Raw genomic sequence first — 16,168 nt, forward strand, 5'->3', positions numbered from 1 at the left:
TTAAAAGTAGAAAGGTGTTATCTTTTTAAATAAGTAAAAAAAAGAAAGAGTGCTATATAAAATAAAACAGAAAGAATAATTTAATCTTACTTGGTTGAAATTTTATTTCATTTTCTTTTTCCTATTATCTCCAAACACCTAAGCTCTCTTTTGTAACTTACCCTAATTTCCCAAAGTGCCCGTTGAGATAAATAAAAGGGAAAATGGCCAAATATAGCTATCTACTTTCATATATTATCTATATTTAACCTCTGTTATACTATCGGGCCAAATTTACCCCTACAATCAGCAAACTTTTAAAAATACTCCTTGATCTGTTAAGTAATCCAAAATCTCCCAAATTCTTTTTATTTAAATCACTTGTTGTTCTTCTTGCTCCATTATTTTCAAAAATTACTATTTATGTGAATACTAAAGTTACTAGACTATACAAATTATTCATAATGTTTTTTAATTATCAATGCATTCATTTTTCTTCTTGTAATAAATAAAATTGGTTTAGAATTTTATTTATTTTTTCAATCATATACACACCGTAGAATTTAGTGGGTCTATTTATTTTATATTATATGCAGTTGATCATCATCTATGTACAAGTATATTCAAATATATTTTATCATTACTTGGTTAGTATAAAGTTCGATCGACTAACTTAGAGTGAACAATGTTTAGGCATTTAATTAAAGCAAAGTTGAATTAGACAATGTAAAGTCTCCAAGGAACTTCATCTTCAATCACTAATACTTGCAAAGTCTCTATACATTTGGTGCAATGAATTTATTAAAATTGGGATGTTGTAAATACTTTTAGAATTTAGAAAAGTTACCTAATTTAGATTTTTTAATTTACTATACTTTGTTTATTCGATTGTATTATTTAATATTTTTTTCTCTTTTTTTTTCTCTCTAATTCAGAAAGTAGGTAAATGCCAATTATTTTAAAAATAGTGGACCAAGAAAAACAACAAGTGATTTAAATAAAAAGAATTTAGGAGATTTTGTATTACTTAATAGATCCAGGGGTATTTTTAAAAGTTTGATGATCGTAGGAGTAAATTTGGCATGATGGAATAAGGGAGGTTAAATATAAATAATATAGGAAAGTAGAGAGTATATTTGGCTCTTTTCCCTAAATAAAATGATCTTTCAACAATTTCTACTACTAATATTACTGTCCCTTTTTTCCTCTCTTCACTTCTTTCATTTGTAGTGTTCTTTGGCTTTGCCTCTTGCCTTAGCTTATTCCCACAGCTCTCAACCTTTAATGGCATAAATTCATCTCCTCAAAACTCCACTCGCATATTAAACTCTTTATTGTGATCTGTTCTTTTCTATATTTTCCTTCTTACCAGTTTTTTATTCTGACAAATAATATTTAGCTTCTGTACTTGCATCACTGTTGTTTGTTCAACCTTTAACACTCCACAATATTAACCCATCTGACTATTGAGATTCCTTTGGATTTTTAATTGGTTTTATGAGATTTTCAGAAATGGTTTGTGGTTAAAGATGCAAATAGTGGCTGATTCTTGAAAAATCCGCTTCTTTAGGTATGTTTTACTCTGTTTTAATTCCAAAAGCAGCATAAAAAATAGCTTAATGATAGATTCTTTATGGGTTAGTCTAAAGATTCAATCTTTATGTTGTACTGTAAAGTTCCATCAATATTTGGTCTTGTTTGAGTTTTAATGTAAGCTGCCATGTTTTTTTTTTCTCTTGTGTTTTTGATGTTCTTGATTTGCTTCTTAATGATATGGTATGTTGTGTTCTTTTTAATTATCTGATGAATGTTATATATGGCAAGGTTGTGTTTTGAATTTCTCATTAAAGATTCTTTTTTTTGGGTGGGGTGGGTGGGTGGGAGGTGCATATTTGGTCAAGAATCTTTTTTACTCCACTTGATTTAGTTTGTTTAAGCTCTAGTGTTTGAATAATTTATGAAGAATTTATGTTTCATTTGAATCATTCTCTTTATTTAAGTTTTGCTATTTTGTGAAAAAAAAAGTTCTTAAAGTTATTTAAGTTTTACATATCACACGGTGTGCGGCCCTTCCCCGAACCCTGAGTGAATGCGGATGTTTCGTGCACCGGCTGCCCTTTTATTTTTCCGATTTCAATTTGGAGTTTTGAGGATACACTTTCATCAAAGATAAAGTTTTTATCTTTACTGTTCATGTTGATGTATGATATCCGGTGGGATTCTCTTTTTCAGAACTGTTTTCATGAGTTGAAGTATAATCCTCCTCATATATTTGGTTCTTTAAGATTGTGTGGTTCTGTCTAATCCGCTCTTTTCGTGTATTTCATAGGATTTTTAATTTTTTTCTTGGAGTGCTACATTCTATTTTAAGGCCTCTGAGCTTTATATTTGTAAAAGAAGTCTTCAGGAGAAGAATTTCCAGCTTTGAACAATGGGCAGAGGAAGAGGAAAGGCAAAGAAGCAATCTGTGCGTGACGATATTGGAAGTGGTGAAGAAGAGAAGATACCAGTGCGGAGAAGGGGAAGACCACTGAAACCACTAAAGGATGAAATAGAGGAGGAAGAAGAAAATGAGGAGAAAGTAGAAGAAGATGAATATGACGGTGAGAATACTAAAGGTTCTGTCTTAAATAAAGATGTCAAGAACCAAACTGCTGTGAATGGAAAGAAGAGGAAGAGAATTTCACAAGTCAAGGAAGCAGATTCAGTGAAAATGGAAAATGGTATTGGGACTAAAACTAACTCCAATGACTTAATAAAGTCAGTTGGATTTAGACAAAATGGGAGTAGAAGGAAAAACAAGCCTAGGCGAGCTGCTGAAGTTGGTGTAGAGTGCAGATGAGCAGTTCTCTTTGCTATTGAGGACTAATTCTATGCTGATTTGCATGTGCTTTTCTATTTTGCCCCTTGTTATCTTTTCTAGTTTTTTGAAATTTAGCTAAAATTTTCTGAAGAACTGAACTTTTTCGGCAAATTCTAGTATTCTTCAATCTTCTTCTGCTGCTGCTGCTGCTGCTGCTAATCAGTTAGGAAGTTCCCATATGTCATGGAAAACTAAACCATATTTTGCCAATGCACTCTAATCTTTGTCACCTTTGATTTTATATGTGTGATACGCTTCTTTGATTTCAAATCTTTCTTTGGATGTATTAATTGAAGTGCAAATACTTTAGACACATGACGTAGCTCTTGGTTAGTCACTACTTACTGCAAATGCCGAAAAGAAACAGCTTCCACGGACTGACTGAGGTGGCGAATGAAGCTAGATGAAGACCCAATGTTGCTGTGCTGAATGGAAGGGAATCTGTTTGTTGGATTTTAGAGTCAGTATGATACACTCCTTTGCTTTGTTTTGACTGATTTAATCCCATGACTGGAAACATTCTTCCTTTTACACCTAACAAAATCTATGCACTTCTCTGGTTTTTGCCTACTGAACATGATGGTGGAACAAGATACTCTCTCTGCTAGTGAAAAAGTTATGTGAAATGTGGATGTTACTTCTACTTCAAAATCTGATAATTAAGGATCTAGGTTTGGCTTACATGTTCAATGCAATATACTAGTTTACATGTTCAAGAAGATTTAAATAGTTGGGAATGTTTATGTTGTCTCCTTGTACTTTTTTGTTTTTGGGAAGAAATAGTTTGCAAGATGATTAAGTACAGATAGCTGGTTTCAATGTTATTTACAGATTTTTTGGACACAAACACTTTATGATTTTTGCAATTATATTTATGAAGGTTTGTCTTTTAGTAGATGTGACCTTCCATTTAAAAAGTCACGATTTTAGAGTGACAGAGAGTTTCATAAAAGAATTAAGTATAATGTTTCAACTAGCTGTTGAAGTAGTAGTTTGGTAAGTAAGTTTCATTAACTAGTCTGTCACCAAAACTTAACTGACCATAAAATTTGCTAACTCCCTTGTCATTACTCATTAGTACAATATTGTAAAATCGGACCTGAACACCAGTTTTACTATCTTGTTAAATCTTCTGTTTGCTGTCTCTTCTATTCTTGGTGTCTCGTACTATTGGAGCAACTTTATATATCGACTGGGATTAAGAAAACTGAAGGAGCAGAAGAGTTAGTAAATATGGTATGCATTATGGTTTAATGATAATCATATTTGTGAAAACATATTTTATGTATTTAACGTTTATGACTTAGGCCCAGACTAGGGGTGGCAAATGGGCGGGGCGAGTCGGATATGGCAAACGGGTGGGGAGGATATGGCAAACAGGCGGGTCGGGTCGAAAAGGGGTAATTCAAAAAATTGATAAAGTATTTGACCCTACCCGTATTTTAGACGGATAAAAAACGGGTTATCCGGCGGATAATATGGATATCCATATTATCCATGTCTTCTTGAATATGATCACTTGTGGGAGAATTCCTAGTCTTTCAAACTTGAGGAACCTCCAATTTGAGGCTTTATACATATAAAAATTAAACACATTGGTTATCCATTTGGTTAATCATTTTCTAAGTGGATAATATAGTTTTTATCCATATTCGACCCGTTATTAAAAAGTTCATTATCCAACCCATTTTTTAATGGATAATATGGGTGGATAACTGTTTTCTTTTAACCATTTTGCCACCTCTAGTCCAAACTAAGGAGGAATGAAAAGAAATGTACATGAAACTAGGCAATCACTAGTTACGACTTACAATCAACGGATCTTTGATTGATTATATAGCGTCCTTCCAATTAAGTCTGTCATGAGCTTATGACTTTCATAGAGTGTAATAACTCTTCAAGGTTTCAATGTACTAGTATAATATATTGAGAGTGCCAGAGTGAGATTGGTTAGTTGACTAAGATAATGTAACCATAGTTAGAAGTACTAGTATAGCTGGCTAGTTAGTTATAACCATAATTAGAAAGTGGTTAAGAAAGTCGGTTAGTTATTTAACAGTAGCACGTGTATAAATAACTATGTATAGTATCTGAGATAATCAGTTGCTCATTTTCCAAATCTGAGTATAGAGCTCTTAGCTTCCCTTTCTCTCTAAAGTTACTTCCTCTTGTTCTGCATATGCTAGGGCTCACAGACATGTGAGCCATGAGCTAGAATCGTTCCTTTTCACATGGTATCAGAGCCCTTGCGGCCATTAATATGGGTGAAATCTTCAATCGAAGCTTGATTACACTCGAAATTTGTAAGAAACATGGCGACAGAGGTAGACAATGAAGTACCAGAGAAATTGAGCCACAATCATTCTTTATTCCTAAATTCTACAGATAATTCTGGAATGGTGTTGATCTCTCTACAACTGACGGGGTCGGAGAACTACTCAGTGTGTAACCATGCGATGAGAATTGCAATCCTAGGTCGCAATAAGTTAGGGTTTATCGACGGAACATGCAAAAAGGAGAAGTTTGGTCCGAACTTGACTGATCTTTGGGAGAGGTGCAATGCGATTGTATTATCGTGGATAATGAACTGAGTGTCAAGTCAATTACTCACTGGAATAGTGTATTCATCGAGTGCCAGTGCAGTTTGGAGTGATTTGAAAGAGAGATTTGATAAAATCGACGGTTCTCGCATTTTTTAGCTTCATAAACAAATTGCTATTGTGACTCAGGGAACAAACAATATTGCTGCTTATTTCTCGAAGCTGCATTTGCTGTGGGATGAGTTTGATGCCCTAGATCCATCTCCGAGTGATTGTCCTAGGTCTCGTGATTATATGGAGTTCATGAAAAGGCAAAAATTGTTGCAGTTTTTGATGGAATTAAATGAGTCTTATGAGCAGGCTCGTAGTCAAATCCTAATGATGATTCTTATACCAACAATGAATAAAGTTTACTCGATGTTAATAGAAAGAGAAAGCCAGAGAAGCATGACAAACACCTTGGGAACAATGGACAATGTTGAGATGAATGCCTTAATGACTACTAAAGGAAGAAATATGCAACAAACTAGAAAGAACTTTAATGTTCAGTGGGATTTTTGCAAGATGAAGGGACACGCTCGTGTTGAATGCTTCAAAATAATTGGATATCCCTCTGATTTCAAACCTAAGAAAAAATATGGAGAAAATACAGTTAACATTGTTGTTGTGAATGATAACAGGAAACAGGATGCACAGGGTAGCAGCTATGCCAATACAGCAGAGGGAGTGCTGAACTCTGAAGGGATCAGAGGATCCTACTTTACACCAAAACAGTATGAGCAAATTTTGAAGTTGCTTGGCAAAGAAAATGTAACTGACAGTTCATCTAATATAGCAGGTAATAACTCTTAAAGGTTTCAATGTACTAGTACAGTATATTGAGAGTGAGATTGGTTAGTTGACTAAGATAATGTAACCATAGTTAGAAGTACTAGTATAGCTGGCTAATTAGTTATAATCATAATTAGGAAGTGGTTAAGAAAGTCAGTTAGTTATTTAACATCAGCACGTGTATAAATAACTATGTACAATATTTGAGATAATCAATTACTCATTTTCCAAATCTGAGTACAGAGCTCTTAGCTTCCTTTTCTCTCTAAAGTTACTTCCTCTCGTTCTGCATGTGTTAGGGCTCACAGACATTTGAGCAATGAGCTAGAATCGCTCCTTTTCACACAGTAGTACTTGTCAGTTGTCACAAAAACTTGTGAAAGCTCTTGAAATTTATTACTCCTACCGTCCCAAATGATATAATGGTCTTTGACTAGATACTAAATTTAAGAAATAAATAAAAAATTTTAAAATTTGTTGTCTAAAATATGCCATAAAATTTTATGGCTATAAATAAATTAATTAAGAGTAAAAAGAAAAGTTTAATTTAGATTATTTTAAATACGAAAATATAATATTTTAATATTCTTAAAAAAAAAAAATATGACACATAAATTAGGTCGGAGGAAGAGACACAATACAACTACGGAATAATTTGTTGGTTCCACCCAAGGTGTTTGAAATGAACGTGTCCGTAAACCAAAGTTTGTAGCTCAGGTCACCATATGGAATACTGCATCATATTTCCGATTGAAATTAATTTTTAATATAACAAAATTAACGTGAAGTTAGACGTTCTAGAATATCTGGCTAATGTACTTACATTTACTTCAAATCCAACTGAACTAGGCAGAATACATAAGTTACTTTTGAAATTATGGATCAAATCGCTGTGATATATTTTTTGTCACAAAAATTATTTTACACACTCAAATCTTTTCATAGTATGTTTAATACACACCTTTTTTGCTACGTGGCAAGCTCGTGCTTAACAAAAAACAACGCATCAATATTTTGTCTAAATCCAGTATTTCATGAGAGAATAAGAGTTTTGGCGTAATCGGTAAAGTTACTTACATGTGACCAGGAGGTCACGAGTTTGAGCTGTGGAAATCGTCTCTTCCAAAAATGCAGGGTACAACCGTGTACAATAGACCCGTATGGCTCGCCCTTTCCCATACCCCGCACATAGCGAGAATGCGAGATCTTAGTTCACCAGGCTGCCCTCTTTATTTCATGAGAATGACTGAAATTATTAAATCCCCAACTCAGTTTCCTTCATATAAGGGAAGGTTGGAGATTTTATTGACAATGGAGTTCTTTAATTCAAGGAAACGAAAAACTGATGTTTGGTTGTGGTATGAGATCTGACAATGGACGGGGAAAATGGAGAACGGAGGAGTTGCAATTTCAGTTTTTAGTCTCTTCCAACTCGTTCTTGGGTTTATTACGGAGGAATCATTGCAAAATTGATTCTATACAAGTTAGAGGATTTTTCAAATCGGGGGTTTAAGAGTAATTTTAAACATTTTTTTAAAAAACTAATAACAGTAGACACACTATGAGAATGTTGGGTGTATAAAATAATTTCAGAGATCAAAAGATGTGTCACAAGGATTTGCTCCCAACTACTATTAAGTAACTTTAGTTTAGTAATTTAATTCTTAGGTTTTAGTTGACCAATTAGCTCAAGTCAAAAATCAATTTATTTCCCTCGAGTCAATTTAGGAAGCTTAATTTTAGTAATCATTCTGTGATATTGACATCTCGACTATCCGCCAGAGCTACATTGATCTAGCAGCTTGCTAAGGGATTTTGTTGAATGGTTCTTCTACTTTGAAGTAAATCCAAGAAAATCAAGCAGATAAAATTTCACATCAAATATTGGGGAGGATAGTGCAGTGGAAGACTTTTGAGAACAAAGCTTCAACACAACCAGACGGTCCAGAACTGCGTTAGCATTTAGGTGCATCAAAAAACACAACACCAGTTTTACAAAACGCTGGCTTCTCATCAGCATTCGTTGAACAGGAAAACGGTTCTCTAATTTTCCCCGCATGGTCTTCTGTATCTCTTATTTGTATACAGGAACCCAAACAAACAAATAAATAACAGATCAATCCTTCGGCTAAAGTTCAGAACCTAGTAAAACCAATAAAGAAAAAAGGGGGAATTGAAACCTAAACATATTGACTTCCATAGTAGTACAAAGACAGTGCAGTGAGCAGTCTCCTGCAAAAGTAACATGGTCCTGGGGCATTTTGGTTATAAAATGCACAACAGTTGAAAAGTGCGACTTGAATAGCTGGACGATATTGCAATAGCATCAAGCTCTCACCTGCCTTCAGCACCAACAAAAATGGCAGGGAGGAACTTGCAGTGGATGAAACTGAAATATACAATGGAAGTGGAGGGTTACCATCCTTGCTACACAGCTCAAACATCGTGCAGAACTCTAATCACCTTGAAGACAGTATAGTTGCCGTATATTTCCTGAAGCTGTCAAATATTGGCAGAACAGTGGGGGTGAGGATAAAAAGTTAAAACACGAACACCAAGAAATGATATACAAACTACCACCATTACCATATAACCAGTCCTTAAAGCACGCATGGAGAGCAGTTGCTACTTCTCGCTTCCGAGTCTCGTCAAGCTCGGTGTCCTTCAACATACGCTTATTCTCCTCCAAGTTTTTGTGCTGAAAGGGTCAAGAGGTATGAATTATGATTTTCCAAAAATTTGATGATTCAACTATATGTATTGGAGTATACTACATAAACGGAGGATCAGTAATCATATTGTGTGCACAAATGTGATGCAAAATGGTACAAAAATTAGTTGGTGTTCTAACGCACATTTCTCTGCTGGGATGCCAAATAAGCATCCGGTAAAGGGAATGGATTATCTTTCGTGGACCCAGAATGCTGCCCTTCAAACCAGTTTGGAATCTGTGACAATTGGAGCCGTGCATATTAGCGTTTTAAAAGAACAGTGAGGAAAAAAATCACTTTACCAAGAGATTTTGAGCAAATAATAAAGTTCTGCCATAGACACTAACCAGAATTGGAGACATTTAGAACAGGAATGGGTACATAATGAATTGATAAATAAAACTCGAAGGTCCTTGTTGCTACTTTTGTAGACATACCAAAAAGTTAGTGAACTGATCAGGGTCTACAGGGATAGCAAACTCAGTTTGAACATCAGACACACCAGCAGGATGTGACAGTGAATCATGTGGGTCAACAACACCAAGAGCTACAGGTGCATCCCATCTGTTGATGGTTGGGTCAATACCAACTTGATTCAGGTGTTCCTCCAGTAGCGAGTAAAAAGTATTGTATGGAGCCACCTGACAAAATCATCAAAAGAAATGGATGGGGAAGTCAAAATTTTCCCCAGAACAATAAGTCATACAGCAAGAAGTATACTTTCCAATCAGCATATAGCATTGAGAAAATGCTTGTAAATAGAATGCATATAACGATAAAATGAAGAATACCCTCAATTCTTATATTCACTTACTTTATAAATAAATGGTTTACCAAGACCTAGTTAACTTAGCAAAATATTTAAGTTCATAATTGACAAACTATTCTTAGAAGAAAACAAAGGCCACCAAGTGGCTAGCAATCTTGACAAAATAGACACTACTAAAAAGAGAATGCACTACCTCTAAGACGCACAAGGTATCTTGCAACATAATTAGATGATGGATACAAATTATGTAGTCCACTGGAAGTCGCAGCAAAAAGCTCAGCTTAGTTTTTATCCAATATGCCAGTCAATTAAGTGATATAAACTACACCAACAATCCCATTTATCACAGAAAGAAAGTAAACCAAGAGTCCTAAAACTCAATTTTACATCTCCAGCACTCAACCATTATATTGAAATTCGCCACAAACTAAAGTTTACTAGTTAAGTATTTCAAACTTCTCAATTGCACTGAAATTCTCCATCCTGTACATTTATTACACCCTTAAATTCATCGCATGCATTCAGAGAAGGGATTTAAAAAAACAACTATATTTGCCTACATAACATCCATGACCCATCCATCTAGGCCACTCCAACATGTATTTTGTGATATAGACATTCCCCTTGCAAGGTTTTCATGCTCCCCGCTTAGATAACAAACTCGGATTACTTAACAAAGTGATAAATGGTTCATTGAGAATCTTCCACAAACATGCATTTGACATGTGATAGAGATAATCCTACGCAAGGTTTTCATGCTTCCCACTTAAATAATGAACTCAAATGACTCAACAAAGTAATGTATGGTTCATTAAAAATCTTCCACTAAGATGTCCTATATTTGCAATAATATACTCAATTCTCTTGCATTTAGACCGAAAGAAAAAGCTGCATCAATACTTAGAACTGCTGGTTTAATTGCATTCCACTTGTGGCAGCAAAAGATCGATAAAAAATAAAAGAAAAGACTAAAAGCTGACTGAATAATTTCACTTCTAAATGGTGTTGTCAAAGGCGCGCTTAAGCCCTGAAGCGAGGCTCAAAACATGTTGAGCGCTTCGCCTGGGCGCTTCAATGTCGCATCAAGGCTATAAGGCATACTTTTCCTTGCCAATGAGTGTAATACTGAAAAGGCGACACTAAACAATTGTTATTTCACTCTATCATAATTGTTTTTCAATTTCTTTGTCCATAAATTTGTTATTCATGCTTATAATTATTGATCTTTGACTAAATATACATATTTTTACTTTTTCTCCAGTTGCACCTTTTTCATTAAAGCGGACGCTTTAATTGCGCTTTGCGCTTAAAGCCCTAACGGACCTTAGAGCTTTTTTGCGCTTTTCGCCTTTGATAACACTGCTTCTAAATCCATAGGAGTTTGCAATGACTATTTGATGCAAGAGTGATCACGGAAAACCATGCATGTATAAATAAAATAAGGATTTTGGAGACCCAAGGAGTGGGCTGACCCTTTGAGCAGCAGCACAAAAGTAACACAGACCTGCAATTTATGGTTATCCCCAACAAGAAGTGGTGTCTGGTTTACTCCCAAGAAGAATATGCATTCACGACAGTTGGCAATACAAATACGTTTTGCTGCTGCAATCACGTGTACACGTTCACAGTGCTCAATTCTGACTGCCTGCAACAGACATTATACTATTAAATGTCAAATCCAATAATTAGTTTAGAGCATCAAATACACAATTGTAAACCATTTGCAAAATGGATCAATTAACACAAGAAACTAGGGAAACCTAGCTCTCTACTTTATGTCACTTTAGCTTTTGAAATCATGGAAAGCTTTTTTACTGGCAGTAGAAAGCAGCAAACATCAGTTTCATAAAGCATAAATATCTTCCTTTTTCATCTTTGAATTGCATGCAAATATTGATGACTTTTTTGTGTACAGCATTTGAGTCATAACTACAGAAGAATATCAATATTGATCATTCCAACATCTATGCCTCAACCCTAGATAAATTGTAGTCGGCTATATGAATCCTATGTGCTCATACTGGTCCATTCGAGACCGCGTCATTTTTTTTTATACTCAGTTGTTTTTAGGGTGTCAAGTAATATGAAGAAATGTCTAAACACCATCCAGAATCACAAAGTTCAAAATGCTTTCGTAACTGGTAGCTGATGCCAGCACAGCCTAAATGAAGTTTTTTCAAACCATACAGCTCCAACTGGAACAAATTTAAATAAAACCAAATCTCAGATAAGAATAAGCTCAACTCTCTGATAAGCTCAAACTTCAACGGTAGGAGAAACTACGAATTATATTGTTTCTCCATCTCCTAATTACTTAGATTTTCAAGTTCAGTACAAAATATGCATACGAAATTAGAAAGCCTGCATATCTTTGTCACCACGCGCATGTGATAAATAGGGGTGCAAATGCTAGAATATATTCTTTGTAGAAGATGGCACTTGGCCCAATAAGTACCCTTAAGTAGATCGTGCCTTGGCATTGCTAAACAGTAAAGCCCCGTATTACAGTACAGTGCAGGCTGATTTTCAGAAGCACACAAATAAGAACACATTTAATTCATATATACATGAGACATTTACAAAAAGTTACAAGGTAATGTAGAACTAAATTTACCTCCTCCTAGAATTTCTACAATTTCACTACTAAACGACTCTTGAGAAAAAACAAGCAAAATCTTCCTAAAGGTTAGTACCTACCTTGCCCACAGCTCCCAGGACAATAGTTGCATCAGAGCATCCATATACTGTCGCATATTTCAAAGGAGCTAAAATATAAATGACTGATTCATGGCAATTGACAACCTGCCAAAAGAGAAAAAGGATTCAATACCAAGAATCAAGTAGAAAGTTCATTACCCCAAAATTTAGATCTGTCCGGCCAAGAATTTGTTGGGATACAAGGTAAAACAAGATATGGCAAAAAGAAGAAATCATATCATTTAAACCACAAGAAAAGCTAAAAATTCTAATAATGCAAAATCATTTCATGCTAAATCCAAAAAATTAAGCAACCAATTTTAAGGGCTTGACAAGCTTTTGGAATTTGAGACTATTAAAATATTCAAAGATAAACATCTCAGCATGCTACTGTTGAGTCCCACATCGGTTGGGAATCTAGAAATGGGCAACCGAAAAGGTGCACACAAACTGATCAACAGTTGCAAGTAATGGACACGTCTTTCTGCCAGACAAGATTAGACTTCAATTAGACACTAGAGAGAACCTTATGCCGACCACTTATCCCAAATTGCTTCCTTTCATTTTCCATATTCTTCTGTAATGCACTTCAATGCTAGTCTTAAACACTTTTGAGAACTCGCCCTATACCCGTGATGGACAAAATTCTAGAATCCTTGAATCTCCTTCGGCACAAGTGTGATTCTGCTTTAAACTTGTCAATAAGGAAATAAAAGAACGGCGGTATTCAAGAGATTTCTGAACCTAGTAATGATAAGTTAGAGACTAAACACACACAAACCAGAGGCAGTTATAAAACCAAATAAGTTCATAAGAATTATCCTTTCCAATGAGTTCTGCAAAACACAAAGTCCCACAAAACATGATGCAATGTGATAATTTCTCCTTGCTGATAACTTTAAATTCTTACCACTTATCAAAGAAATAACTTTAAAGTCTTACCATCTTGACTCCCATTATTAATGAAATTACGCTTTAATTAATCAAAAAATTTTAATCATCTTGACTTATATGGCATATCCATCTTTAATATAGTAACTCTATGATTTATGTGAGTTGGAACAGACTTAATAATGTTATAAGCCTCTAAATCTCATTAGTATATTCATATATCAAGAGTCTTACATGTAAAGACAGTCCATTCTACATTCATAAACTTATAGAATTAAATCCTTCCAGTAATTCTATAATCATGACCATAAAAGCACCTCTGCTCTATCGTAAAGAACCTAAGTTGAGTTTAAAAGTCAGTTTGACCAATTATATAGTGCTATTTGCCCACGCTCACAGGAGTTGATTTAAAATGTTCTATTCTGGCCTTTAAACGGGAGAAGATTGCACCATATTAATGTTACTAGTTGTCAATAACTTCACAATGCACACAACAGTATTCTGTGTCTTTCTTAGGAGGACACTGTTCCGACTCTACCAAACTGTGAACAAGTGAGAAAATGCATTACAGACGAATGACCTAAAGGAGCACATTCAGCATAAGCCCATTCCTGCAGACCCCTTCCCGTTGATGTCACTAAGATCTTGTAGAACACTAAGAAACCTTAGCACACACAACAAGAAAATAGCCGATTTACAAGAGCTCCATACTTTCCTATGAATCATTAAACTCTTTTCCAGAAAAAGAATAACACACAAAATAAAGTTGGCCCTTACCTTTACAGAGGAGCCTTTAATATCATTTGGCAGCCTTACATATGATGATTTGGAAATTCCTTCAATGAAACTTGGTCCTCTAGAAGTTGACGAACTCTTCACTGAACTTGCAGCGACATCAGCCATTGGTACATCCTGATCAGAGGCACTGCTTGGTCCATTTTCCTTTGCAGAAGCCCTCTCAGTAATTCGTTCCAAAGCAGATGCTATATTTTCTAGAAGCCAGTCGTGTACTTGAGCTGCAGGAACAGGAACAGCAGGCATCTCTGGATCTGAATTGGCAAAAAAAGGGGCATTCTGACTCAATGGGATTCTCTCATATCCCTTTTCACCAAAATAGATTAGGAAGCCCAGATGCTCCAATTTCTCCATAGACAAAACCTATGGAGTCAAGTAACTAGATTAGCTTTTCCGCATGCCTTTAAGCCCATACTGTATGAAAACAAACAAGGGCACAAAATGGATGCCAATAGAGGTGAATGGAGCAGCAAGGATTTGTCATGGGCATCATCAAGGAACAAGTGCTCCTACATTGGACGTTTCAGTTTTTGTGCACTATTCTTAGTACGTTTTGTATGAATAAAATTGTATTCGCAAAATGAATAAAAACTAAGCAGCATGCCTTGTCGAGTTTACATGAATCAGATTCAGTCAAATCTGATAGGCAACTATCCTAAGCATATAAAATGACAAAAATGGTATGATAAGTTAATAACTCAAAGGAATAAACTTCACAAACCAGTGATTCTTCACCATCCCCTTCCACTGACTCTGCCAAAAGAGAAAGAATGTTCCCCAAGTGTTTCTGTAAATAGGATAATTGATGAGCCTCTTCATCAGCCTGTGATGGCATAAACCGCCGACTATTGCTGCGTACGAGCTGCAATTTTTAAGCAAAGTTTTTGGTTAATACATTTTGCCTCAGTCCAAAACAAGTTGGGATTGACTATATGAATCCTCGGTGATCACGTTACTCCATTTAAATTCATCTCACGGGAATACTATATCCAAATTACAAATAAAAAGTATTAGAAGTTCTGCATATTATAAATCTCTAAAAGACTAAACCACTACAGTACTTCACATTACACAATGACTGTCCAAAAAATGTTTAAATTCCAATTTTAATATACAGAATAATCATACAACGGACTGGAATTTAGAAAACACAAGCTCCTGACCTGCAACGGCGAAAGAGCCGATAAGAAACCGTCGAAGGCGGATGTAGAAGGCCAAACATCAGCTACTGCAGCGGAATCCTTATGTCCTTTAGGAAGAAGCCTTTTATAACTCTGAATGTGCAAAAACAACATCAAATCGAACACGTTGACGCCAACGGAGCCGATCTCCGATGGCTTAGCGGTGACGATTGGATCAGAATCGGAGTGGAGAACGGAGGCAATTGTCTCAAGGACAAGGCGAGCATGCTCATGCGAGATCTGAAGTGCTTCGGCAATTGCTTCGAAATTGGCTCGGTGAGCGGAGCCGGAGGTTAGGGATAATAGCTTATCTCGAATTGGAAGAAGAGTTTGAGTGCCGTCGGTGAAGATGAGTTTAGAGATTGGGAGAAGGCCATGTTGGAATGGCTCTCTTCGTGGATGTATGTAAATTGGGGCCGTTGACGACGCCGTGGACAGCGTCGATGGCGGTGGTTGTTCGTCGGCTTCCGCCATGGCTTGTGAGCGACTGATGGAAATGGAGCTTAAAGAGTTGAAAATGGCAGTGATCAAATCTCAGGAGAAGATTGCGCGCACGGTTGAGAGCCCGGTCCGTGTTCACTTTTGAGCCCGGCCCGGTAGGGTGATAGTAATTGGTAATAAGTGGACAATTTTCATTCTCCCTTAAGCTCAAATTATACGAAGTAGCACATAATAATGAAACTAGTATTAAACGTATAAACGCATCTACTCATATATATATATATATACCTAATTTTGAGGCAACCATTAAATTTATGCCTCATTGCATAAAATCCTGCGAAGTATATTCAGATATAAAGTAGTTCAATCTCCTTAATACAACTTCAGAAATCAAAAAAGAACTTTCTCTCACCACCTTTCTTTCTCGCTTAGACTCACCTTTTCTCTAATTCCTAACGGTCCCTTCACAA

General features: G+C 35.7%; 3 protein-coding genes across 5 annotated transcripts; 2 read left to right on the forward strand and 1 right to left on the reverse strand.

The window, feature by feature from the left end:
- The first annotated feature begins 1,192 nt into the window (after window positions 1-1,192).
- Window positions 1,193-3,071, forward strand: LOC107809697 (uncharacterized). 3 transcript variants are annotated; one of them, XM_016634358.2, is made up of 2 exons: window positions 1,193-1,549; window positions 2,309-3,071. In XM_016634358.2, the coding sequence occupies exon 2, from the start codon at window positions 2,411-2,413 to the stop codon at window positions 2,819-2,821; it is 411 nt and encodes a 136-aa protein (XP_016489844.1). In that variant the 5' UTR covers window positions 1,193-1,549; window positions 2,309-2,410; the 3' UTR covers window positions 2,822-3,071. The 3 variants fall into 3 exon arrangements, with proteins under 3 accessions (XP_016489844.1, XP_016489846.1, XP_016489847.1); XM_016634360.2 differs by having other exon boundaries at window positions 2,380-3,071; XM_016634361.2 differs by having other exon boundaries at window positions 1,212-1,549; window positions 2,377-3,071.
- A 2,083-nt stretch (window positions 3,072-5,154) lies between these two features.
- LOC142178379 (uncharacterized) lies at window positions 5,155-6,234 on the forward strand. Its single transcript, XM_075247722.1, has 2 exons — window positions 5,155-5,409; window positions 5,572-6,234. The coding sequence occupies exons 1-2, from the start codon at window positions 5,155-5,157 to the stop codon at window positions 6,232-6,234; spliced, it is 918 nt and encodes a 305-aa protein (XP_075103823.1).
- Window positions 6,235-8,138: 1,904 nt separating this feature from the next.
- On the reverse strand, window positions 8,139-15,946 carry LOC107809696 (uncharacterized). Its single transcript, XM_016634357.2, has 9 exons — window positions 15,240-15,946; window positions 14,798-14,938; window positions 14,059-14,439; window positions 12,391-12,495; window positions 11,198-11,338; window positions 9,362-9,565; window positions 9,069-9,161; window positions 8,800-8,911; window positions 8,139-8,712 (listed from the first exon to the last, which is right to left on the reverse strand). The coding sequence occupies exons 1-9, from the start codon at window positions 15,729-15,731 to the stop codon at window positions 8,669-8,671; spliced, it is 1,713 nt and encodes a 570-aa protein (XP_016489843.1). The 5' UTR covers window positions 15,732-15,946; the 3' UTR covers window positions 8,139-8,668.
- Window positions 15,947-16,168: the final 222 nt, after the last annotated feature.

The sequence above is a fragment of the Nicotiana tabacum genome, chromosome 24, assembly GCF_000715075.1.
Source record: "Nicotiana tabacum cultivar K326 chromosome 24, ASM71507v2, whole genome shotgun sequence".
In the NCBI taxonomy this organism is placed as follows: Eukaryota; Viridiplantae; Streptophyta; class Magnoliopsida; order Solanales; family Solanaceae; genus Nicotiana; species Nicotiana tabacum.

Coding starts and splice junctions, on each gene's coding strand:
- LOC107809697 (XM_016634358.2), top strand. CDS start 2,411: ATGGGCAGAGGAAGAGGAAAGGCAAAGAAGCAATCTGTGCGTGACGAT.
- LOC142178379 (XM_075247722.1), top strand. CDS start 5,155: ATGGCGACAGAGGTAGACAATGAAGTACCAGAGAAATTGAGCCACAAT. Junction 5,410..5,571: donor GGGAGAGGTGCAATGCGATT/GTATTATCGTGG, acceptor ATTGTGACTCAG/GGAACAAACAATATTGCTGC.
- LOC107809696 (XM_016634357.2), bottom strand. CDS start 15,731: ATGGCGGAAGCCGACGAACAACCACCGCCATCGACGCTGTCCACGGCG. Junction 9,162..9,361: donor ATCAGTTCACTAACTTTTTG/GTATGTCTACAA, acceptor CAATTGTCACAG/ATTCCAAACTGGTTTGAAGG. Junction 8,912..9,068: donor TGGCATCCCAGCAGAGAAAT/GTGCGTTAGAAC, acceptor TGACCCTTTCAG/CACAAAAACTTGGAGGAGAA.